Genomic DNA, 26,212 nt, shown 5'->3' with positions numbered 1-26,212 from the left:
GGTGGCTAGAGCCCTTGGTATTCGCTGTGCGAGAGGTCCCGCAAGCCTCCATGGGGTTTTCCCCCTTCGAGCTTCTCTATGGACGCCAGCCCCTGGGGGTGCTCAACGTACTGAGAGAAACTTGGGAGGAGGGACCATCTCAGGGCAAGGTCAGAGATCTTGATTATGAGGTAATACGGTCCGATAGGAATGGGTCCCATCAGATATACCACCTCAACCTCCTTAAAAAATGGAATGAGGCGGAATCAGTGATGTTGGCAACGGTGGTTGGCAGAGAGGATGATCTATGATCTCGGGCCAGAGGCGAATATCAAACCACAATCCCTCGCCCTGGCTCCAGGTGGAGACCACCTCTCGCCGTCCCAACCCACTGATTTAACGAAATTGCAGGCAGAGTTTGCCGACATCTTCTCGCCGGGCCGTACTAACCTCATTCAACACCATATCAAGACCGAGCAGGGCGTGGTAGTTCGCAGCCGGCCGTATCGTTTACCTGAGCACAAGAAAAAAGTAGTTCAGGCTGAATTAGGCGCTATGCTTGACATGGGGGTAATAGAAGAATCTAATAGTAACTGGGCGAGGCCGATAGATTTAGTTCCGAAAACGGACAGCTCAGTCCGGTTCTGTGTAGATTACCGCAAGGTGAATGCTGGGTCGAAATTCAACGTGTATCCAATGCCGCGGGTTGACGAGTTGCTTGATCGACTAGGCATGGCTCCCCGGCCTGAGTCGGGTGGTGGGGGAATGTGGCAGGGGGGGCGTGGTTTAGCGAAGTCTGCAGCAGGAGAGAGAATCAGGAGACCAGCGGTAAGTGAGTGGTTTGGGCAAAAATTATCATCACCTGTTTCTTGTTGCAGTAATTGGCGTGGACAGAGTATAAAACGCCAGGAGAGACGGAAGCAAGCGAGAGAGAGACGGACTGCTGACCCAAGCAGGAAACAGAAACCGGAAGGAGTAAAGCGAAACTACTGTTGAAGTGTCAGAATAAGAGTCACCGTTTGGGTGTTTGTAACTTTTTAGTTCTTTTTTGTTAATAATAAACCTGTCAGCAGTCCAGCCGACCCCTTTGTCCTCTTCCTTCCAACCCACAAACTTTGCTACAGACTCCATGAAGACAAACAGGAAAAGACTGGTTAATATAGGGAGGATAATGACTAACAAGTGAAGACACCTGAGTGCAATTAACAGGAGTGCAATTACTGTGATGAAGGGACAAGGCTTTATGGGAATTGTAGTGCCTAAGGGGAGGTGAGACCACTAGTGGACACCCAGGGAAACAGAGACCAGACAGCGTGACAGTAGTGGCCTCTTCGATTGTCTTTTTCCGCCATGGTTTGTGAGTGTAAATCAGGGGTGCTCAACCCTGCTCCTGGCGATCGACTGTCCTGCAAAGTTTAGCTCCAATCCTAATCAAACACACCTGAAGCAACTAATTAAGGTCTTCAGACTCACGTAAAAATTAAAGGCAGGTGTGTTTGATTAGGGTTGGAGCCAAACTTTTCGGGACAGTCGATCGCCAGGAGCAGGGTTGAGCACCCCTGGTGTAAATCATAGCTCAGTAAATGTTTCAATGAACATTTAAAATGTTTGGTTAAATTAAGCATTAAGGGCTGTTATGGTGTCCATGATGTCTTGAGTCCAAGGAGAATTTGCGCTAACAGTTGCCCTCAGCTTCCCCTTGGCATTGCCCGAGACCTTGCCTAGAACGTCAGTTTTTCCACGTAGTTTGCTGTCTTTTTTTTTTATTTGTTGTGGCGATGTTGTGGTCTAACTTACTTCTGAACAACTTTAAAAGGTTAAACATTGAATTTCGGATTCATTTATTACAAAATTATTCAGAGGATTAATGGAGCTTAGACAAAAATGGCTTTCGCCAGCCAAACCACAACTGGAACTTGCGAAACATTTATTAATGAGGTGAGTCATAAACATCAATAAGTTGTGAAAGTGAACCTTAATGTAAAGTGAACTCCTGTGAACCATTTATTCATTAGTCCTATCATTACAACTTTCAGGAGATTTTCATATCGATATTGGTCGATAAATGTATATTTTTCTGTTATCGTTATTGAACTGATAAGAGAATTTAGCCGATATCTTATAGGCGATAAATAATGCATTATTTCCTGCAGGGACACTTCAGATGCGCACTGTTCACCATGATGGTTTTTTATTGCTTGAAATATAATTGGAACCAATTCAAAAATTAAAATACAGTGAATTCCAACATGTGCAGGGCAAGTCTGTCATATTATAAATTAGATTATTAGCCACTGTAAAACAATGTAAGGGAATCTTTTTTCACCTATGTTTTAGTGGGTTGTTAAGGGAATAGCACGTGCACAATAGTGATGGGAAGTTCGGATCATTTTACCGACTCTGACTTTTGAATCTCGTACAGCAAAATGAACAAATCTTTTTTCGAGTCATTTTGTGTATTTTAGCTTGTGTATTTTATTCAATCCCAACAAAAAAGGGTCACGATCGTGTGTTGGAACTGCAGGCGGTGAGTAAAACTGCTTAAAATATCTCTGCCTCCTTGTTAGTGCGTCCCCTCCCATGCCGGAGACCTGGGTTCGAGCCCCGCTCGGAGCGAGTCATTGCTGCTGCTGCTGCTCTCGTTCAGTTTCAGCCTTGGGATCTGATTCTGGATCATAAATAAATGGCTGAATCTGACTGTAAGCCATGGTTTGTTTTGGGTGATGGTTTTTCCCTCACGGTAATGTTACAGCTTCCACATGCTCTCAACGCAAAAGCCTACTGGCGCTCGTGATTCTTTAGCTCCGCCCACACGTCACGCCTCCAGCCGGTCGTGTTTTTCCGGGAAAAATCGGTACAGACTATCTTTCTCTTATGAATATAATAAAACTAAAGACTTTTTGGAGTTATGAAGGATGCAGTACTACTCTATAGGTACCCAAGATTAACAGGATATTGAGTGAAAACGAGCATTTCACCCCCCCTTTAAGAGATCTTTAACAGACATCTTGTAGACGTACGTGTGCTATCTCATGACGCACACATTAACAGTGCATATTCTCTCAGAGACGTCGAGAGACGAATCTCCCAATATGTGGTATATATAAAAGTTTTAATTTATTCCTTTATTGTTTCTCTTGTGGCCCGTGAAAAAACAATGAGAAGAAACATTATTCGTATTGAACAGGTTGTTTTTGAAAGTTGGTGCGTACAATTGATAAAGTGTTACTGAAGTGTAACAATTTTATTTAGGCTATAGGCCTATAATAAACCTGTTTTAAAAGACATTTAAAAGAGATTATTTTTTTTATTATTATTATTATTATTAGGGCTCAAGCCTGGAGGGCGAGAGCCCTATTGTTTTCCTTAGGATTATTTTTTATTATTCTTATTTTTTTTTTCCAACGTTACGGGGGCTTTTGGGGTCCTTAACATGCTCGAAAACTCTTGAAAATTGGCACACACCTTGGAACCTGCAGCCATTAGGGCTGGGCAGAGACAGATACACGGGCGTGGCACAGGGGCTCTACAGCACCCCTTGGAATACTGAGGGCCATATATCAGACATACTTGCACGTAGACACACGAAACTCGGTACACATGTAGATCTATGTGGATTTATGATAAAATCAGCCTGTAAATGAATTCATACTCCTCCAAGAAGACACAAGAAGTTCACACCAAACTTTTTTAACATGAAGCCAATATACTGAAGATGTTAAATTGCGAATGGGTTTAGGATACCTTAAATGGTGTGGCCATAGCGATTTATTAAAGTAACATAAAAAAATACAACAGTTATTTTACTATATCTTTAAAGATTTTCATTCCAACTCTTCATAATTTTTTGAGAGAAAATGCGCCCCTAGGTGCAATTCCCGGACTAAAAAAGGGAGGAGACTCGGTTAAAATACAAATAAATACTTGGATTTAATTCACACTGACAAGCTAAACCAACATATATGATTATTATTTGGTCAGGGCTCATTAATAATTGATGTGTGGTCAGTGATACATGAGAAACACGAGAGATGAATAACCGCTCTGAGCAAGAGCATGTGGAATGATGAGCTCAGAAAAAACAAGTTTATTCTTGTTTTATAGACAAGTTTCCCGGCCACTTCCGGTTTACTTCCTGTTTCTGCCAAGAATTTCCGGCGCGGGCTGAGTATTGGTGCAAAATGGCGTTGGAATGGCAACATTCGACCGAAAAGCTTGTTAAAAATTGTGTTTTGACCATTCCACATCCAAGTAAGGTAACATCATGGGCGGACAACATGTCGATATGGCCCAGCATAACAACATCCAAGATCTTTTCTTATTTTATTGATTCCATGGCGGTGGATGGGAATGCAATTAATAACCTGAAAAGCTCTGAGGCGTTTCGGTATCTCCATTCAGACAAAGTGGGCTGTGTACTTTTACACGATATGGGCAGTTTAATTTACCTAAAGGCCGATGTTCAACCAAGCCAGTCCGTTAACAATTCATCGCATAACGCCTGGGTTTTAGTTACCAAGACGAGAGATGTGGAGACTGCAGGCTGTACCTGTATCGCCGGACCAGGACGTTCCTGTAGCCATTCAGCCGCCGTGCTTTGGAAGGTACGTTAGCCCATCTTATGCTTGTATTAAGATGTTTGTATGTAACATTATCCGTGTGTTAATCTATAACAGAACACGACGAGTAATACAAATGTGGGTGTGTGTGTGTGTGTGTGTGTGTGTGTGTGCGTATACATGTGAGAGAGAGATTGTGTGAGAGAGTGTGAACTACCCCTGCCATTCCCGCACAAGGTTGCAATTCTTAAATGTGATCTAACAAAGGTAAAGGTAAAATATTAACCATAAAAACTGTTTATTGCTTGTACTTGGGATGAAGTAAACATCTGTTGAGTTTTTTTTAACATAAATTGTTTGATTATGTTGAATTAAAAACCCAGAAATGCAGCGGGTATTTTCTTTTATTATTCTTTTCATATTTTTCCAGATTTTTTTTTATATAAGTCTAAATATACTCAGGCATAAAGGGGTCAAACATTGATGTTAATGTTATTTTGATTTACAAAATGTTTTCTCTAAAATAATTGTGCTGTGATGCTCAAACCATTATTTAAAAAGTGTGTGATTTTGTTTCTATCTGTCTGCAGGTAGAAAATGCTGTGAGGCAAGGGAAGACAGGGCTTGCCTGCACTGATGTGCAGAATTGCTGGAATGCCGGGACAAAAAGCAATACTGGGCAGCAAAAAATCAGAGATGTGTCTTTCCGAAGACACAGCAGAAATAACCTATACCAACCAGCATTACAGGCATCCTCCTCCAGCATAGTTTCTACACCTAGTCGCAAGGTAAAAGTCCATGAGACACTGGAAGAATGGAAAAATTACTGTCCCTCCACACCAATAGCGGCACTTTTCACTGCACCTGGCAGTGGACTAATGCAGCTCACTTTTAACACCAGCCTCCCTGCTCAGTCTGCCGAGACATCAAAAGCTCCACTGCCCCTACATCATGGTGATCACAACACACAACTGGAATGTGAGAAATGTAGGGCATTCTACACCACATACATTGACATGACCACAACCCAATTTATGTACATTGAGCAGCACACAAAAGAACAGAGCAGGGAACAACTGTGGCATGACATGCGACGGGTACGGATAACAGCAAGCACAGCCAAGAATGTGCCAGTTCAGGCTACCACAGCACCAGACAAATTCTTGTCTGAACACCTCCATCCTACCTTTCAAGGTAACGCAGCAACCCGGCAAGGAGCAGAGGGTGAAGAGCACGCCAGGCAATACCTGCAAGACCAAGGTCATGACATCGATGTGAAAGGTTTGGTGGTTTGCCCGAGTGAGCCATGGCTTGCTGCGAGTCCGGATGGTGTCATGAACAGAGACACACTACTGGAGATCAAGTGCTCTGTCTTAGTCAAAAACCAGTCCCTTACTGAAGCACTTGCTGCTAAAAGCAGTGAGATCAAACGTATGCCCACAGGGGAATTCCATCTGTCCTTCAATGGGCCAAAGGGATATTACATGCAGGTGCAACTGGGCATGCACTGCACAGGGCTACGGCAAGCCTTGTTGGTGATTTGGAGTAACACTGAATGTCTGCAGCTCAACGTGCTCTACGACCAAACCTTTGGGGGGACATATCTCAAGGCTACACTCCTTCTATTTCACCCACATGTTGCCAAAAGTTGTCGATGACTTCGATGATGGAAGGCTGGAGTTGTGTTCCAGATATATGGATGTTGTAAAATCAGCATGACCTGTTTATGTTTACTTGGGTGATTAGTCATTCATTTTTTAACCCCTTGTCCCCTGTTGTCACAAATTTGTGACAAATCCTTTCTAGCTTTTATTTATTTTTATCAAACTGATTTATTTTCTTTTACTTACTCTTATTTATTTTTATATCAGTCACTTATTTCTTTATTAATTTTATGTATTAAATATTTATTCCAGTCTTTTTCTTTTTGTGATATTGTGAGATTTTTTTCCTGTATTTACTTTGTTTTATTTAATTATTAAAAAAAATCATCCATTAAGGAGTTAATGAAATTGTCCCTTTGTTATGGAATAGGATCAATAAAAATTAATTCATTTCTTCTCAAATCAATTTGTTTATTGTCATGTGTCAATATTTACAATACAAGAAAAAGAATAGCACTCACATGTTTTTCTTAGTTAAAACTCTGTTTTGTCTTATCAAAAATCACAACACCAGAAAGGGAACAATAACAATAAATGTACACAGGTTTTTCTAGCTGAAATTATTTATATTTATATATATACATAAAATAAAGGAATATGTACAATTTTACAAAAAGCAAAACAACTGCAGGTAACCCAGGTTTTGATTTTCATAGGGACTTAAACCTCATGTGAAAAAGAATAGCACTCACAAGTTTTTCTTAGTTAAAACTTTGTTTTGTCTTATCAATAATCACAACACCAGAAAGGGAACAATACATTTACACAGGTTTTTCTAGCTAAAAGTATATATATATATATATATATATATATATATATATATATATATATATATATATATATATATATATATATATATATAAAATAAAAAAGGAATATGTACAAAAAAAAAAAAAAAAAACTGCAGGTAAACCAGGTTTTACTTTTCATAGGGACCTAAACCTCATGTGGCAGTCGGATGAGTCTGGACCTCATGTTTGCTAAAGCAGCACATATGGTAAGAATCTTGTCCAACCGCGGGGTCATGGAGATGGGGACAGTTTGGGACAGAATTTTGAAGACTTTAAGTCTTCAGATTGCCCTCTCCACATGTATACGGACATTGGCCACTCGTCTAGTGCTCGTTACCTCCTCATTGGTCAATTGACCACGCTTGTGGGTAAAGGCAGGAATATTCAATTTCACCTTCCTTTCATGTAGTACATCTCGAATCGTGAAACCCCTGTCAGCCATTACCTCATCACCAGGCCTTAGGGCCTCCAGAAACCCACTGTTCATAGTGATAAACTTGTCACTGCTTTTACCAGCATAGGCCTCTGATATAAACATTATCAGCCCATGAGGTGACACAGCAACAAGATATTTGGCAGTATTGGTTCCCTTGTAATGACTGAAAGTGGCACTCCTACAGTTAAGGTTTGATGCTCTCTGAATAGCCGTTTCAGCACAATCGATGATGCAAGTGGTCTGGGGGTGGTTCTTTCTAAAGGATGGTGGCATGTTAGCACGTATAACACTTCTTGGCAGCCAGGCAACCATGGATTCAAGCTGCTCACCCAATGTATCAATCCAGTGAGCAATCACCTTACTTACTTCACCTTTAGACACTTTAAAGCGCTTTGCCACATCCCCTAACACAAGGTTCAGTTTAAGTTTCATGAGGGTCATCAGTATTTGGTCAACAACAGGAATACTACATGATGGTTTACTAAATGGCAACATCGTTTTCACCAAAGTAAAAAAATATACCAGACGCAGTCCTGTGTACAGCAGCGAGATATCATCATCCAGGAGCATATCATCAGCCACAGTCTGACCCCCAGTCTGCGTCGATTTGTTCACGTGGTCCAACTTTGCCGCGTAGCTGTGGTCAGTTTTTGTTAGGTCCTCCCATTGTGTTGCAGCATCTTTAAACTTCGGCTCGATGCACACTTCTAAAAGACAAACAGCATCAACTATAAATGTATATACCAGTCTAACTAACACAGGACAGAGACACATATATTAACAGTCGAACTTATGAAAAATATCAAGATACACTTACCATCCGATTGCGTGTCACTTGCGTTTCTGTCGAGTTTACGTCTCTTTTGCTGGGGAGGTCGCTCGTATCCCAACCAAAGTTCCGGGAAAGGGTTTTCCTCTGTGGGCTTTTTATCAATGAAGTGATAAGAACAAACAAACAGTCTTTTGGGCAGATTCTTCAACTTAAAAGCCGCTAGCCACTTCCGAGATTCAACATCTGTTTTTGGTTTCTCATACAACGCATACGGGGGAGCACATCCACATTGGCGCCTTGTAGATGGTTTATGGTGGAAACATTCTCCTTCCGACCAAACATTCAGCAATCGCCACGAGTTGTTGCAACCGCGAACAGCACAATATGTCCCGGAGCCGTGTCGGCGTGTAACACCATCCATAAATAACTTTTTCTGCACGCGAACCAAAGACAGTAAAAGACGCTAACTCGCTAACCGGAAATTATCGGCAGACACAACCGGAAGACGTTGGCAGAGTGAAAGGATAATGGCGGCCCGCCTATTCCACATAGGAAACTCGTCTATAGCTATTAAAAATAAAGTATTGCAGCGATATCACACAATTCACCAATTAGAAAACACCAAGAGCTAAATTAAGATGTTTTTGAACTGTTTGTGTGAAAATGAAATATTTGCGGCTGCCTATCTGAAATCACTGCCTCCGATCAGCGCGCACAGTGTCACAAGTTCAAAACAAACGAATTTATTCTTGTTTAAGAGCTTTTTAAAATAAATTATTGCCATAAATGCACACAATACACCCATTATAACACAACACGAGCTAAATACAGGTGTTTGTGACCCGTTTATGTGCGCAAGACTATTTGAAAGCGCGACTGGCAGAATAACATATATCTCTTGAGCTGCAGGTTTCTGCCTTTCGTCGTAAGAACGAACACATCACGGACAAGATTATTTCAAAATACATAATAGCTTGGCTAATATAAACGAAAACAGCCACGTGAACATGACCGCATATACCAGCTGCTTCTGTCTTCAATTTTAATCTATATAAAAAATTAAACTCATTCATCTTGGCTGCTTTTTTAATGTGTGTACGTATTTATTTATTATTTTGCTCTAACGAGACTTAATCTATATTTAATTAAATCAATTACATTTTATTTTACATTTGATTTGTCCATTTCTGCATCTAAACGCCTAAAAACCTAAAACATGCTCTATTATACTATTGTTAGCAATTTCTTTATCGTCCAATTTATCTGGTGTACACACTTTTATTTTCATAATAAACTTGTTTGTTAGATTATACACAGTTACAGTGGTCTATAATAAATATTAACAGGTTTTATTCAAGCTGTTTAGAATGATTGCCGTAGGCTAATGTTTTTAAATGTAAATCCAAAAAAAAAAAAAAAAAATTAAATAAATAAATAAAAAACATTGGAAAAGAATAACTGTTGTACTTTTTTATACATTTTGTATAATTTCATAGTTTATGCCTTATAGTTATAAAAATAAAATCATTACAAAACACTTACAAATCATTTAAGGGATTTGATAACACTGTAAAATAATGTCAAATTTGTTAACATTAGCAAATGCATTGATAACACTTTATAATAACTGCACCCATTAGTAAATAGTCAGTTCATGCTTTATAAAGCCTTGTCCCAATATTAATAGTCAGTAGTAAGCAGTTTATAAATACAGCTATAAATAGCTTGTTCTTGGTTTATAAGCACATTTATTAAAAAGGAGAGTAAAGGGTCAGTTATCTTCCTATGAAAAATAAAAAAATTAAAATAAACAAACAACAACACAGATTGATACAGAACTCAGAAATGTTATTGTGGATTTATGATAAACTCAGCCTGTAAATGAATTCATTCTCCTCCAAGAAGACACAAGTAGTTCACACCACACTTTTTCAACATGAAGCCATATACTGAAGATGTTAAATTTCGAATGGGTTTAGGATACCTTAAATGGTGTGGCCATAGCGATTTATAAAAGTAACATAAAAAAATACAATAGTTATTTTACTATATCTTTAAAATTTTTAATTCCAACTCTTCATAATTTTTTATATACGTAGAAGTCATCATTTGAAGGAAGCACAGTAAGTTTCATAGCTTTATCATTTTCAAGAGCCAGCATAAAATTAAAACTATCATAACATATAAATCAAGCTTGCAATTCTTAGTACCAATAATGGCCACCAGATGGAGCTATAGGATTACTTTTAAATAATTATTGTAGAAACAAGTATGATTTAAATCATTTATAGAAATCTTTCAAAGAAAAGTAATATGAATTGTATGTATTTTACTGATAAAATGACCCTCACTTAATTAGAATAACAAGCTGAAGTATTGTGAACCATATATTAAGAATAATTCTTTATAGGCTTTATGGACAGATACGTTTTGAGTGACTCTTGAAGGTTCAGCACCACATCCTCTTTTACCACTGTTTAAAGAATGTATCTTACAGAACAGGTGCGGATGAATTTTGAATAGCTTGAATGGTTTTGTCGTGGTGATTTTTTGAAATAACAGTAAAAAAGTAACCAGTAAATGTCTTTTATTTTTTTAAGTGCAGCTTCTAAACACTTCAAAAAAAAAAAAAATGTACACATAGAAGACAAGTCATTCTGAGGAAATATGCATAGTTTCATGACTATACAACACTACATGGATGATAGAAAATTAAAAAACTATCATACATCTGATGTCACTCTGTCCCTCTGTCACTGTGGGTAATGTGTGTGTGTGTGTGTGTGTGTGTGTGTTTGTGTGTGTGTTAAGTGAATTAGGTGTGAAACTATCAGGGAGCATTTAGTCTCCAGCGCCAACATTTTACAGAACTGTCACTTTCCTGGAGTCTCAGAATTACTCGGTGTCAGGTTCTGTCACGCTGTAAGTCTCGGTTTTCCTGGATGTTTCCTAGTGAGCTCACTTCTCCTTAGGCACTTCACCATAGGCACTTTAATTCCTCTAGTCTGGTTCTGTCTTCACAGTAATTGCACTCCAATTAGAATCGCACAGGTGCTGACAATCCTCTGTCATTAGTCTCCCTATGTATAACTGTCTTTCTCTGTCATCTGTATGGAGTCCTTACCCTATGTGTTTCTTATGCTCTCGTCTCCCGAGACTTCCCCTACCTTCTACTTCCTCCGAGTTCCCGTTTTCATCCGGTTCCCTTTTTGGTTTTGTTTGTCTCTCAAGACTGTTTATTTTGTATTTACCCTTCTGTTTAATAAAACCCATACCTTGCTATTGGATCCTACCCTCTCCTTGTGTTTTCCTAAACCCAACCGTCACAGAAGGACTCCATCCACCAAGGATCCAGCGGTATGTCTGCTGCCACTTTTTCCTCAGCCAGCAAGCGGGAGAAAGGTGGCTTTGAGGGCTCTCGCCTAGTGGTGTTCCGGGGGACTAGAGGAGGTCGCTCCGGAGCAAACAGTGGGGAGGAGGTCCGGCAGCGATCTCCACTGTGGGCTCCCGTCGACCCGGGATTCGGTTGGGGACCGCCAGTTCCCCAGTATGTCCCGAGAGGAGAAGGGAGACACAGATCGGCCGAGCAAGCGCTGTGGTACCAGATGGCCGCCAGTCCGGTGCAGCGGCTCAAGATGGCCGCCAGCCCAGCGCCACAGCACAAGATGGCCGCAAGCCCAGCGCCACAGCACAAGATGGCCGCCAGCCCAGCGCCACAGCACAAGATGGCCGCCAGTTCAGCGCCACAGTACAAGATGGCCGCCAGCCCAGTGCCACAGTACAAGATGGCCGCCAGCTCAGCGCCACAGTACAAGATGGCCGTCAGCCCAGCGCCACAGCACAAGATGGCCGCCAGCCCAACGCCACAGCACAAGATGGTCAATACAACACCTGAGTCTTCAGACAAGGGGCCACCGACTCGCCATCATAGAGGCCGGAGGAGGAGGGCGGTGCCCGACGCTGTTCCCGAGGCGGTGCCCGACGCTGTTCCCGAGGCGGTGCCCGATGCAGTTCCCGAGGCGGTGCCCGATGCTGTTCGAGAGGCGGTGCCCGATGCTGTTCGAGAGGCCGAGGCAGTGCCCGATGCAGTTCCCGAGGCGGTGCCCAATTCAGTTCCCGAGGCGGTACTCGATGCTGTTCGAGAGGCCGAGGCGGTGCCCGATGCAGTTCCCAAGGCGGTGCCCGATGCCGAGGCACAGTCCGTTGCCATTCTGGAGGCCGAGGCGGTGCCCGATGCAGTTCCCGATGCAGTTCCCGAGGCGGTGCCCGATGCCGAGGCACAGTCCGTTGCCATTCTGGAGGCCGAGGCGGTGCCCGATGCAGTTCCCGAGGCGGTGCCCGATGCAGTTCCCGAGGCGGTGCCCGATGCCGAGGCACAGTCCGTTGCCATTCTGGAGGCCGAGGCGGTGCCCGATGCAGTTCCCGAGGCGGTGCCCGATGCAGTTCCCGAGGCGGTGCCCGCTGTTGTTTCGGAGGCCAAGGCGGTGACCGAGGCCGTTCCCGATGTGGTGACTGAGGCGGTGCCCGAGACCGTTCCAGAGGCAGTGCCCGAAACAGAGATGTCTCACGTCTCCACAGGCAGTCTTAAGTCAAGTCAGGTGCCCATTGACTGTTCAGAGTTGAGTCAGTTCCCGGTTGACCCTCCGGAGTCGAGTCAGGTGTTCGTGGACCCTCCCGAGTCAGGGTTAGTCACCGTCGACCTTCCAGAGTCAGGGCTAGTCACCGATGACCTTCCAGAGTCAGGGCTAGTCACCGATGGCCTTCCAGAGTCAGGGCTAGTCACCGATGGCCTTCCAGAGTCAGGGCTAGTCACCGATGGCCTTCCAGAGTCAGGGCTAGTCACAGATGGCCTTCCGGAATCAGGGCTAGTCACAGATGGCCTTCCAGAGTCAGGGCTAGTTACCGATGGCCTTCCAGAGTCAGGGCTTATCACTATTGACCTTTCAGAGTTGAGTCAGGTTCCCATGAACTCTCCAGAGACAAGGCTAGTCACCGGTGATCTTCGAGGACTGAGTCAAGTCACCGGTGATCTTCGTCCTCCCATGGGGTTGGCCACAAGAATGTGGTGGTCTTCCGCTCCGCCCTGGGGGACTCTGGCCTTGACTACGAGGACGTGGTGGTCTTCCGCTCCGCCCTGGGGGGGCTTCTGCCTTAAGCACATGGGTGTGATGGCCCTCTGTTCCACCCGGGTGGGCATCACCTAATGTCCTCTACTACCCATGTTTTTGTTTGCATTTGTTTGTCTATTTTCCTCCTTTGGACCTGGCCCTCCGTCCCTCCCCTTTTCCCCTCCGCCGGTCCACCACCCTCCTGGACTCCTTGTTTTTGTTACACCTTCCTGTCTCTGCCTTTCCATCCCATCTGGTTGTTCCGTCTCTGTTTTTTTTCATTTTACCTGGTTGTCCTGTCTTTGTCTCTCCATTCCACCTGGTTGTTTGTCTCTGTCCATTCTATCTGGTTCTCCTGTCCCTGTTTTCTGACCCTCCGTCCCTCCCCCTAGTCCGCCGCCGCTTCACCTCCCTCCTACCTCTTTTTCTGTTGGGTTTTCCGGGGTTTCAGGTGGAGCATCTGGGAGCTGCTCCGTAGGGGAGGGGGTAATGTCAGGCTGTCAGTCTCTGTTTTCCTGGGTGTTTCCTAGTGAGCTCACTTCTCCTTAGGCACTTCACCATAGGCACTTTAATTCCTCTAGTCTGGTTCTGTCTTCACAGTAATTGCACTCCAATTAGAATCGCACAGGTGCTGACAATCCTCTGTCATTAGTCTCCCTATGTATAGCTGTCTTTCTCTGTCATCTGTATGGAGTCCTTACCCTATGTGTTTCTTATGCTCTTGTCTCCCGAGACTTCCCCTACCTTCTCGTTCCTCCGAGTTCCCGTTTTCATCCGGTTCCCTTTTTGGTTTTGTTTGTCTATCAAGACTGTTTATTTTGTATTTACCCTTCTGTTTAATAAAACCCATACCTTGCTATTGGATCCTACCCTCTCCTTGTGTTTTCCTAAACCCAACCGTCACAGGTTCTGAGAGATCTAAGATTCCAAAAAATGATTTAATTAGAATACCATGAAGTATTGTGAAATACTATATATTAAGACTTTATATATAGGCTTTATGAACAGATTAGAGTGACTCGTGAAGGACCAGCACCACTTCCTCTTGTCCGATGGTTTGAGGAATATATTTTCCTGAATTATTCCTGAAAAAAGATTTAGGAGCTCATTTTTATTCCACCTCCTTTCCTGAAAGTCTGTCTTGCAGAATTGACTAAAAATTAATCTTCACATTAATTCCTAATTATTTTGCAATTATTTTTGTCAGTTCTTCTTGACCTGTTTTTTTTTCTTCTTCTTTTCTGACCTCATGACCCAGTCAGCATTTTTGTACAATGGTCAAGTCTTAACTTATCCATTTCTGTATTGCATTTGTGTTTGATATTTCGCATGGGTATTTCATAATTTTCGACTTTGAGTTAAAACAGTTTGATTTAAAATCTTTTTTTAGCGCATTTCATCTGTAAAAGAAAACATTCCTAATAATTCTGCACACATCAATATAAGGAGTTTTTCTCTTCCAGCTTTCCTGGACTATTGTATAGCACTCATAAATGATTAAATAAAAAATAATGGTAGTTATGAAGATTGATATGGTTTGGAATTGGTAAAATGTGCTTGGAAAAAAATCACAATAAAACAATGGTTTAATGTTTAAGTTTGGAATATTAACTGACATGAATGAATGCTATATAAATATTGTTCATGTTAACATAATGTTTATAAATGGAATCTTATTGTAAAGTGTTACTAAATATATATATATATATATCAGGGTATCTTCACATTTTTTAACAGCAAATTTAATGACTTTTAAGACCTTTTTAAGTCCTCTAAAGGGAAAATTTAAGACTTTATCTAAACAAAAATACAGGAAAATGTTCAGTCCGACAACACAGATTGATGTGGCGAAGCATTTGTGTGGCACAACTCACCACAGCCACGCTCAAGACAGGTCAAAGGGTCACAAAAACTTTTATACCAAGTGCTGATTGACCTTACAACCCTGACATGGTTGACTATGTTTAAACTATCAGCCTTTAAGGTACTTCAGGTAATTTCTAAATTCTGGCCCCTCATAGCAGTTTGAAAAAGACATGGAAGACAGCCCCAGGACATTACAAAAGCCCATTTCATCATATTTGATCTAAATTATGGTTAAATGTTGCTGCCTAATAGCCTTGAGTTGGGTTTGGGGGTTCTCCCCCAAGAAAATGTTGTTCAGGGTCTGATTAGTGTTTTCTATGTCATTTCAGACACAGATAAATGCAAGCACATACAATAATCTATGCATAGACCTAATGAATGACAGACAATTGTAGGAAAGATCAGGATCAGAAATTTATTGCATGTTCCAGTTGTAGGAGATCCATGACTTTCCAATTTACTGTGGATACATCCATTGACACAGAAAGCATGTTCCTTAAATTAAGTTCCTTGGTGCCCTCCTGAAATTATAAAAAAATAAAATCAAAACAAAGTCCACCTCAAGAATGATAACATTTTCATTCATGTTCACTCAGATTAGATGGTTTGTCTAAAGTAGTGATTCTCAAACTGTGGTCTGGGGACCACTGGAGGTATGCCAGATTACCAAAGAGGTCTGTGAGCAAAAGTCATCAACCAAAAATGACTGACCAATTCACTTCTCATGACTTGTTTTCTAATCATGCACATTATTAGCAGGTGAAGTTAGCCATGGTTTCAGAAGACTAAAATGGCCTGCATTTGTACATGCATTAGGGATGCTCATTAAGCCAAATATGTCAAGTTTTTCTTTTCTTTTTTTTTATTGGCTAAGTGGTCCTTGATTTGAAAGAAAAAAATGTTTGAGAAACAAGTTAAGCCATAATAGTGAATGCCCACGAATTGGGCCTATGTGATAGGGTTCAGTGTCAACGTTGTTAACCTAAAATTGAGAAGCACAAAACAGATATTTGGAGTCTAATTATGAACTGGGCTACATTATTTAATTCAATTAAATTTTACTTTTCACATAAAAAATATGCAAGAAGCATAATGCATATTGAATGCTTTATACAATAAAGTTATTTACAGCACTGCCTTCCATCCATAATGCAGTAGTCCTATGCCTAGATGTCACCCACCCACAACATTTTTTTAACTGATTGGATGGGACAATATATCGATGCATTTTGAATCGAGAAATTATTCTGGATCGATTCCAATTTTTCTGAATGCATCGCGATTCTCTCTCGAATCGATTCTTAGTTTAGTTTTTAACAGCAGATGCCACTGCGTGCTTTAGATGCCTTACACACACCACTTGAACCTACTATAAAATAATAATTAATAAAGTTCGAAAAGGTTGAAGCGAAGTACAAGGGTGTTTGCAGTGGGGCCGGGCGTTTACATTAATCTTGCGTCATAAAAGCAATATATCAATTACATTCTCAGACTCAGCAGAACGCACGAGCGCTCTTCGTCGTGAGCATTTGAGTGTTCGGTTAAAAACTAGCCTAGAGCGCCATCTGCAAAAACTAAGCTCATAATCAATTTGCAACGCATTCAAAAAAAAAATTAAATCAATCCAAGAATTGGGACGCATCGATATTTTTGTCCCAAATATTCATTAGGAAACAAAAACACATTTTAACATATTCAAATCATTTTAAATGTTACTTTTAGAGTCTTACCTTAAAGTGCTCCAGCAAGTCTTCTGCCATTGAGGTGCTCAAAAACTGAGAACCAAGATAGCGAGACCTGACAATCATGGTCTTGTCCACAGCTTTATCGTCTTTGCCCATGCTTGCGATTTCGCAAAATGCCGTGGTGGCGAACCATCAGCGCTACGCGTTCATCAATCACTTACTCGTATGTGACATATGGTATGATGCAGGTTGCACCCACGAAGTGCTGCCCCCAAATGTTGTGCTGGTCAAATTGCGGTTGAAAAAATAAATAAAAATGACGAGTCGGACATGAAATTTAAGACCCCACATGAAATTTAAGACATTCATATGGAAAATTCCAGGATTCAAGACATTTTCAGACCTTAAAAATCGAAAATTGTATTTAAGACATTTCAAGACTTTTTAAGGACCCGCGGGGACCCTGTATATATATATATATATATATATATATATATATATATATATATATATATATATATATATATATTGTTCTGTGAATGTGATTTTAAAGTCTAGATGATTCGGATTAACCCTTTAACTGCCATATCCTTTAAAACCTCACTGCCAGAGGGATATTGTGAATGCATGTGCCCGCTGGGCACAGTTTACCTGATGCCACCGGGGTGGCAATGGCATTGGTGGCTTGAGCCCGCCATCGCTGCTTGCAGCTATATTTTATTTTATTTTATTATTTTTTTCTCACAGGCTGCGATGCACAACATTTCAGTTATGCAGTGATGCGCAGTGAAATTGTTGCAAAGCAAATTAATTGTAATATTTATTTGATAATAAAAGTAACCTAATAATAATAGGAGGAAAATAACAGGTCTACATTATTTGGAAATGACAAATACTCTTAATAATGACAATATTTAATGATTTTGACAATATCTCTGGCTATAGTCCTTACATGCTTGACCTCTTTCAACACACTTTATCGTCTTATCGCCTTAATCATTATTATTTTAAGCAAGTACAGGAAGTTGCTACTGCCAATACATATGCCTTTATGGTTCTGTAAGTATTTAAAAAATGATGCTGATGCACAAATAGCATATAAAATAAAATAAAGCTTTAATGAGACGATAAACAAATCAGCTAAAATGTTTTTGCTGTTGACAGCATGAAAACGTATGCTTGATATACAACAATGTGCTTGAAAGTATTTGCATTAGGCAGGAGAAAGATGAAATGATACCCCCCATCACACACATACAAAAGCAGAACTCTAGTGCCACATAAATCAGTTAATTCTTAGCACATAGACACTCTTTCACTGTTTCATAGAGATAAAGTTTCAATTGTTGGTGATTTTAATATCCATGTTGACAATGAAAAGACGCAGTGGTATCAGCATTCATAGACATTTGAACTCTATTTATGTTAGAAAACACGTGTCAGGTCCTACTCATTGCAAAAATCATATTCTAGATTTAATACTGTCACATAGAATAGATGTTGATGGTGTTGAAATTATGCAGCCAAGCGATGATATCATAGATCATTATTTAGTCTTGTGTAAACTCATATAGCTAAAACTGTAAATTATACTCCTTTTGCAAGTATGGTAGAACCATCACTTCTACAAAAAAGACTGCTTTGTTACTAATCTTTCCGATTTATCCGATTTATAGAACAACTTGATGATGTAACAGAAACTATGGACACTCTCTTTTCTAGCATTTTAAATACAGTTGCTCCTTTATGCTTGAGGAAGGTTAAGGAAAACAGTCTGACACTGTGGTATAATGAGCAACCTTGCATCCTAAAAAGTGCATCCCAGGGAAATGGAGTGCATCTAGAGGAAAACCAAACTAGTTGCATTTCGTATTGCTTGGTGGGAAAGTACCCTATCTGTAATGAAGGGCATGCCGATCCATTTGCAGCTTTAATAAAGTTATAACACAATCAAACAGCCAGTAATCAATCACCGGCATCAGGAACAACAGAGACAATCCAGAAGAGCAAACTGTAACAGAGCAAGGGTCGAGACAGGCAGCAGACAGGGAATGTGGAATATAATCAAATAGTATGGTCACAAGGGCAGGTTTTCTTTTAGAAGAAAATAAACAAAACCCCAGGTATTTATTCAATACAGTGGCTAAATTAATGAAAAAAAAAAGCATCAATAGGTGTTGACATTTCCCAACAGCACAGCAGTAATGAACTGCTTTAACTCTAAGATTGATACTATTAGAGACTAAATAACCATGGAGCCGTCAACTTAGAGTCCTGCAACGGGCCTGGTACCCACGGGTACTTGCATAAAAGTGGCTGAAATGGGTGGATTTTGACATTCCTAAAATTCACGGGCGGGGATGCGGGCGGATAATTAACTCCTTGCAGGCGGGTAGTAGTGCGGATGAAAAATATGTGCAATATTTGTATGTCTAAATTACCATTACACATACGCAATAACGATATGACATTTGACCCATCACGTCACCACCACTGCGACAGTGTGACAGTGCTGCGAGAGAGACTTTTCCACAGCTGGATTTGTAATTCAAAAACGGAGAACGCAACTTAAACCTGGGACTGTGGACGATATCCTTTTCCTGCACAGTAGCCTTAAGGGAAAGACAATACATAGTTTGTGAGCAACTGGCTCAGATTGTATTTTTTCTTGTTCTTTTTTTTTTCATTAATATGTCTATTTGTGTATAGTTATCAGGTTCCATAGCCTATTTAGATGCCGATGGTAGGCTACTTGAAAGGTCGCTCTCCTGGACCGACAACACCGCAGCACTGGCCAAGAAAGCATAGCAGCATCTCAACTTCCTCCGCAAACTGAAAAGGGTCAGAGCCATGGCCCCTCATCATATTCACCTTCTACATGGCACTATCGAGAGCATCCTGACGAGCTGCATCAATGTGTGGTATGGAGTTTGCAACGCGTCCTGCCGGTAGACCCTTCAACGCATAATGAGAGCAGCGGAGAAGATCATTTGTGTCTCCCTCCCCTCCCTCCAGGACACTTATGGAACCCATCTCACCCGTAAAGCCCTCTGCATCGCAGGTGATCCCATTCACCCGTCACACAGCTTTTTCAGCCTGCTGCCATCAGGGAGGAGACTGCTAGTCTCCAGGCCATGACCAGCAGGCTGAAGGACAGTTTCATTCATCAGGCTGTCAGGAAGCTGAACACCCTCCCGACATTGCCCCCCTCCCCCCTCTTTTTTTTCCCATGCACCACTGAACTCTTAACCTCAGTCCCCCCAGTTCCCCACTAACACATTGGGACCTGCACTAGGCACTTTGTGCAATTAAATGACCTCATTCATCTACATCTTCTGTCTGAGATTTTTGACAATTTAATATTTCATCAAGCACGGTGAGTAATGGCTTCTCCTGCTATTGTTATTTGCACCTCTTGCCACATGTACAATTTATCTATTTCTGTCGCAGATGAGGGATTCACATGTGATAGATGCAGGGAAATAGTTAGGCTGACAGAGAAGATTTCAGAATTAGAGAAACGCATCCAAACTTTAATTGAGGACAGTAAGAATGTTAGGGCTCTAGATATGGCCTTGGATGCGTCTAGCTCAGGGATTCCTGTACATTATTTGGTTCCGGCAACAGAGCCCCTGCAGCAGGGCAACTGGGTGACAGTGAGGCAGCGTAGTCGTGGGTCAAAACACTGCTCTTCTGTTACAATTAAAACATTAAACAGGTTCTCCCCACTCAGTGATGCACCCACTGAGAAACCTGATGAAAGTGCTCTAGTTACTGGTGATTCTATTGTACGTAACGTGAATATAAAGACACCAGCCACCATAGTCAAACGTTTACCGGGAGCCAGAGCGCCTGACATCTTGGCAAATTTAAAAGTGCTGGCTAATGCTAAACGTAAATACAGAAAGATTGCTATTCATGCCTGTGCTAATGATGTTCGACTTCGCCAGTCGGAGATCACTAAAAATAACATTAAAAAGGTGTGTGGACTTGCAAGCACGATGTCAGACACTGTGATATGCTCTGGTCCCCTCCCTGCTTACCGTGGTGACAAGATGCATAGCAGATTGTCATCACTCAATGGCTGGATGTCTAAGTGGTGCCCACAGAATAACATAGGTATCATAGACAATTGGACAAGCTTTTGGGGCAGACCTGAACTGTTGAAAAGAGATGGTCTTCATCCCTCCTGGGGTGGCGCCACTCTTCTCTCTAGAAATATGGCAAATAGTCTTAGTGTTTATACTTGACTAACTGGGGCCCAGGTCAGGAAGCAGACAGACTGGCTAAACCAACCGTCTGCTAGCTGCCTCCCGTCACAGAGGTCAGCTAATTATTAACACATAGAGACTCTTTCAACTAGATAGATCACACTATAGAGACTGTGTCTGTTCCCCGAACTAGAAAATACAAAAAACGTCCAAACCAAGTTAAGATTAACAATTTAATTGAGGTTCAACAAATAAAAAACAAATTATAAAGCTTGGCTTTTTGAATATAAGATCACTTTCTATGAAAACACTTTTTGTAAATAATATGATCACTGATCATAATCTAGATGTGCTCTGTTTGACAGAAACCTGGCTAAAACCTGATGAAATCATCAGAAGTTATATATCACTTGAAAACATAAAATCTCAAAATTCATCCTTTAAAACCAATTTTAAAATCAGACATTGCATTACCATGTAAATGGCACATCAAAATCATGTTACAAAATGTTTTCAGTCATGAATTCTAAAAATTTAGGTTTGTATCATGCACATTCAAGTCTATCTTTAAAAACATGAGTGACAGTTAACAGGTTAAGTATTTGGAATATATATTTTAATATTTTATTAGGTTCTTTGATAAGGTTACAATACGAAGGTCTAAGTAGCAACGTATCTACCGTGATGTCCCCGATGCGCAGGTCGGGGTGGGTAAAGAAATTTTACTTTATTTGCGGGCTGGGGCGGGCCAAGTAATTTCATAAAAGCGGGACCCGCGAATTGGAAAAAAAACCAGACCCGCGCATCACTAGGCTGCATGTGCGAGCACAAGTGATACTGTGGCCGCCGGTCCACGACTGGAAGAAAAAGATGACGGTCAAAAAAGCTTCACTGGTTGCACAACTGACAGAATGAGTTACAATATGTCAGATATTGCTGCTAAATTTTATTTGCTTTTTTTTTTTTTTTTTTTACTTGAATGCCATTGCTTAAATTTATATTATTTATCTTTTGACATTTAATCTTCTGAGTTCAGAAACATTGTTTAATATAATCGCTGTTCATATTTTTATTCAAAGTTCAGATTCAAGATAAATTTATTACTCTTATGTTTCTTATGATAACTGAGATAATTCTGCTAAATATTTTCTTTCTTTACCTTGAATGTCATTGCTCTAATTTATTTTTTATATTTAATATTTTGTTCAAATGTTTAACATGCTGTTCATATGTTCATTTATTATTGTGTTATATGATTAAAATGTTGTCCTGATTTTAAAATAAAGCACAGGAATGATATTTGAGAGTGTATTTTCCCCTTTCAGGAAAAGTATCGAAAAAGTATCGAAATCGCAATTCTTGACTAGGTATCGTATCGAAACAATAATTTTGGTATCTTGACAACACTATTCAGCAGTTCATCTCTGGTAAAACCGGTCATGTTTGAGAAACAAGAAAAACTAAAAAAGAACAGCCTGGGCTCCTGAATCACCATGATCCTACACAGGAAAAATTGGTGGTGTCCCTATGATGTCTGCCAAAAGCTGAAATATGCATTTTAAAGTTGTTTAGCTTTGATTTGAAATAAAACAGCGCATCCTTGTGGCGCGGAGGACACAGAAGAGCACACACAGCACAGCGATATGGGTTTGGAATGACATGGGGGTGTTAAGTGATTAATGAAAAAAAAAATCATTTTTGGTTGGAGTATCCCTTTAATTGTGAAACCCAGACACAGGAATTTTAGCAGGTTGTTCTGATCAGGCTTCTTTTACTCAAATAATTTCATACATAAAAACAAATAAAACAGGAAACCCAATAGGCATATGGACCAACAAACAATTTCAGTGTAGACAGAGGGAAACCCTCACACACATCCAACCACACATTTTCTGTATCAGATAATGGTTTCTGGGAAGACGTATAGGTAACATCTTATATATATATATATATATATATATATATATATATATATATATATATATATGGGTTACAACATCATATAACCTAATATTCATTTTTGGTTATTACTATAGGCCTAAACTCCTATACTAGCATATACCCAATTACCGCATAGCTAGTTTAGTTGTCAGGTCTTTTTGTGCAAGCCCTCACACATCATCACACACACACACAAACACATTACACATTACACCACTATTCCACAGGACACATATGTTAATGAATTATATCCCTGACAAAGCTTTCCTCCACTGATTTAGAAACTATTGTCCCTTGCTCTTTATTTCTGATACACTATATCTAAAAATACTTATAGAAAGAGGAACATTGGCTAGCTGAGACTCCTAAAGTGTGTTTCTTTCTCTGTGTGTGTGTGTATGTGTGTGGCCTCTTGTGCATCTGCACAAGCTTGGCAGAGGTAAAAAATCAATCATTCTAAAGCATTCTATATGAAAGACCCAAATACCGACATGTGGAGACTAACAAAAGGCTATATCCCACCACCAATGACATCAGTCTGTCTGCTGAACCATCCATACTTTTCTGCATCACTAATGGAACAAGGTAGGTCGGAATGGTCACATTGACTTAAACATATATGCAGCTTTGAATCTCACAGACAAAAAACTAAAAAAAATTAATTTGCTGCTATTCTAATTACCCACAACATTAATTTGTGACATCAACAGAGATGTATTTTGCCATTGGAATGGGGTAGAGGCAGCTGCAAGAGCACCCAGAATGCAACTGCATTCCCTCGATACAATGCAGTAATAGCTTCTCACTTTTTCCTCCATCATCTTCTTTTTCCTCTTCTCCTCAAAACATCTGACTGCTGAAAGCCAAGCAAAAACACTAACCCTCTCCACCCTCCCACTCTCCCTCCCTTTTTCTCTCTCTCCCTCATCCGTATTCGAGTCATCACAGACAGAAAAGGAGCCCTTGAGAAACAACTCACCTTAAACATGTTTTCATATTCCTTGGCTGTATCCTTGGAAGTCTACTTGTGTTTTCCTTTGATATTTTCCAATGCATATATTCCTAAAACCTAGAACATGCACAGACTCTCCATTTTATGGTCAGACCGGCTCCTGACCCAAAGACCTGGACTCACTGGCTAGTCGGCTGCCTGCATGCTTCACTGCCTGCCTACTGTTCCCTAGCCTGTGATGTCACAAAGCCTTTGCAGCCTTATTGGCCAAGGGGCTGCATGTTAATTAAATGCAGCTGCCAGGAGAGAGGGGGAGGGGACAGCCAGAAAAACTGGATCTGTTGTTTCACAGACCAGTGGTAGTAAGGTAGGGATTTTTTTTCTCCACCCATTTTTATTTAGAGTAAACAACTCAGTAAAATCATCATGATCATGATTTGTTCATTTATATTGGTTTTATTATTTTGTTTTAGGTAGGCATTAGTTAGTCAATTTATTATTATTATTATTATTATTATTATTATTATTATTATTATTATTATTATTATGGGCACCGCCATGGTAGTGGTGTCAATATGTCAACATTGTAAAAAATATGTGTACAACTATGTAAATATAATGGTATATAATCATGTGGTATTATACATTATATGAAAAACACTATATGTTTCTATAAAACAATAAGCACTAAAATAATAATAATAATAATAATAATAATTAGTAACCTGTGTGTGTGTGTGCTCTTGTTTTTGTGACATATCAGGACACAACTTTGTATAATGACATGGGTATGACACATTACAAGGAGAGGGTGACTTATGAGGACATAACCCATGTCCCCATTTTTCAAAAAGCTTCTAAACCATACAGAATGATTTTTTTTTTTTTTTTTGAGAAATTAAAAATGCACAAAGTTTCCTGTGAGGATTAGGGTAAAGTGTAGGGTTGGTGTAGGGCCATAGAATATACAGTTTCTACAGTATAAAAACCATTAAACCTATGGGATGTCCCCACTTTTCACAAAAACAAATGTGTGTGTGTGTGTGTGTGTGTGTGTGTGCACTTGCGTGTGTTTGTTTACAGGTTTATATATCCTGGTGGCCGGGGACTTAAACCTGAATACACAGAGACTCATGGGGACTTGTGTCACAGTGGGGACCTAAACTGAAGTCCCCATGTGTGCAAAAGCTTATAAATCATACAGAATGATGATACAGTGTGTACAGTATAAAAAACATTACACCTATGGAGAGTCCCTATAAGGATAGCTGACCAGACTTTGTGTGTCTATGTGTGAACGTCCATTTATATCATGACCAGTTATCTCTTCAGGTCAGTTTACCCACGTTTAATCTGTGGGCACTTATAAAAAACAAAGTGCTAATGCAACTTGCCCTAATTTGCCTATGATGTCATCCTTTTCCCTCTTGCTCACCTTTGATTGGCTGATGGCTGCAGCAGCTGCTGTCTTAAGGTGGAGATGCTGATCTGTGAAGGGAAATTGTGATTGTAACATATTTACATTTAAGTTTAGCATGTGTCCTATTCAATGAAATAAATAGAAAGGTCACATTTGATCTTTTTACTTCTAAATAATGATGGTGATGATAATAATCATTTTAATCTAAAACCATGGATGTGTTAAACCCAACATTAAAAAATAGACAAATTAAATCAGTTAACCACAAGACAGCTTTGACTTACTAAATCTCACAAATGTTGTTATTCAGATTTAATGACAAAATTAAAAACAGCCTAGCCATTCATCAGAATTGTTGAGATTTTGTCCTGTCTATAGTCAATGATATCCTGCTGACATATGCACAGGGCTGGAAAGGTTACTTTTAAAATGTATTTCACTACAGATTACAAAATACAAGCTTTAAAAAGTAATCAGTATCGTATTTTGTTAGATTACTCAGGTTTAGTAACTTAATCTAAATACTTTAGAATACTTTGAAATACTTAAGCTTTGTAACACAAGAGAACATATTAACTGATGTCTTCTTTTTATGCTTTCCGAGATCAACCATAAGATTTGTGTTTTCTTTGCATTTTTCCCGCCACATAATTTTTATGAACAACATTTTTTTTTTTTTTTTTTTTTTTTTTTTTTTATGTCATTTAAATCTTCCACTCAATATAAATAAAATTCCAATACAATGAATGGGATTCTGTACTGTTTCATTCTGCATTCAAAGCTTCAAAACGAATCCGGACACACCAAACGCATAATAAAAGTAGCCAA

General features: G+C 40.1%; 2 protein-coding genes across 4 annotated transcripts in view; both read right to left on the bottom strand.

The window, feature by feature from the left end:
* LOC127988382 (serine/threonine-protein kinase PAK 3) overlaps positions 1-24,183 on the bottom strand; it is a 286,343-nt gene extending 262,160 nt beyond the window's left edge. For all 3 annotated transcript variants that reach the window (XM_052591128.1, XM_052591145.1, XM_052591137.1), the window contains exon 1: positions 23,992-24,183. The gene's annotated coding sequence lies outside the window, so the exon portion shown is untranslated. The remainder of the gene's footprint in view (positions 1-23,991) is intronic.
* Positions 7,057-8,733, bottom strand: LOC127988404 (uncharacterized). Its single transcript, XM_052591157.1, has 2 exons — positions 8,247-8,733; positions 7,057-8,136 (listed from the first exon to the last, which is right to left on the bottom strand). Exons 1-2 carry the CDS (start codon positions 8,620-8,622, stop codon positions 7,274-7,276), a joined length of 1,239 nt encoding a protein of 412 aa, XP_052447117.1. The 5' UTR covers positions 8,623-8,733; the 3' UTR covers positions 7,057-7,273.
* Positions 24,184-26,212: the final 2,029 nt, after the last annotated feature.

Source organism: Carassius gibelio, chromosome A5 (assembly GCF_023724105.1).
Source record: "Carassius gibelio isolate Cgi1373 ecotype wild population from Czech Republic chromosome A5, carGib1.2-hapl.c, whole genome shotgun sequence".
In the NCBI taxonomy this organism is placed as follows: domain Eukaryota; kingdom Metazoa; phylum Chordata; class Actinopteri; order Cypriniformes; family Cyprinidae; genus Carassius; species Carassius gibelio.
The sequence above is the reverse complement of the archived record's forward strand: the minus strand, read 5'-3'. Positions and strand labels throughout refer to the sequence as shown.

What these genes read in the sequence shown, in the direction of transcription:
- LOC127988404 (XM_052591157.1), bottom strand. Translation starts at nt 8,622, where the DNA reads ATGGATGGTGTTACACGCCGACACGGCTCCGGGACATATTGTGCTGTT. An exon ending in AAGTGACACGCAATCGGATG is followed by an intron (nt 8,137 to 8,246) that starts GTAAGTGTATCT and finishes TTTGTCTTTTAG; the next exon opens with AAGTGTGCATCGAGCCGAAG.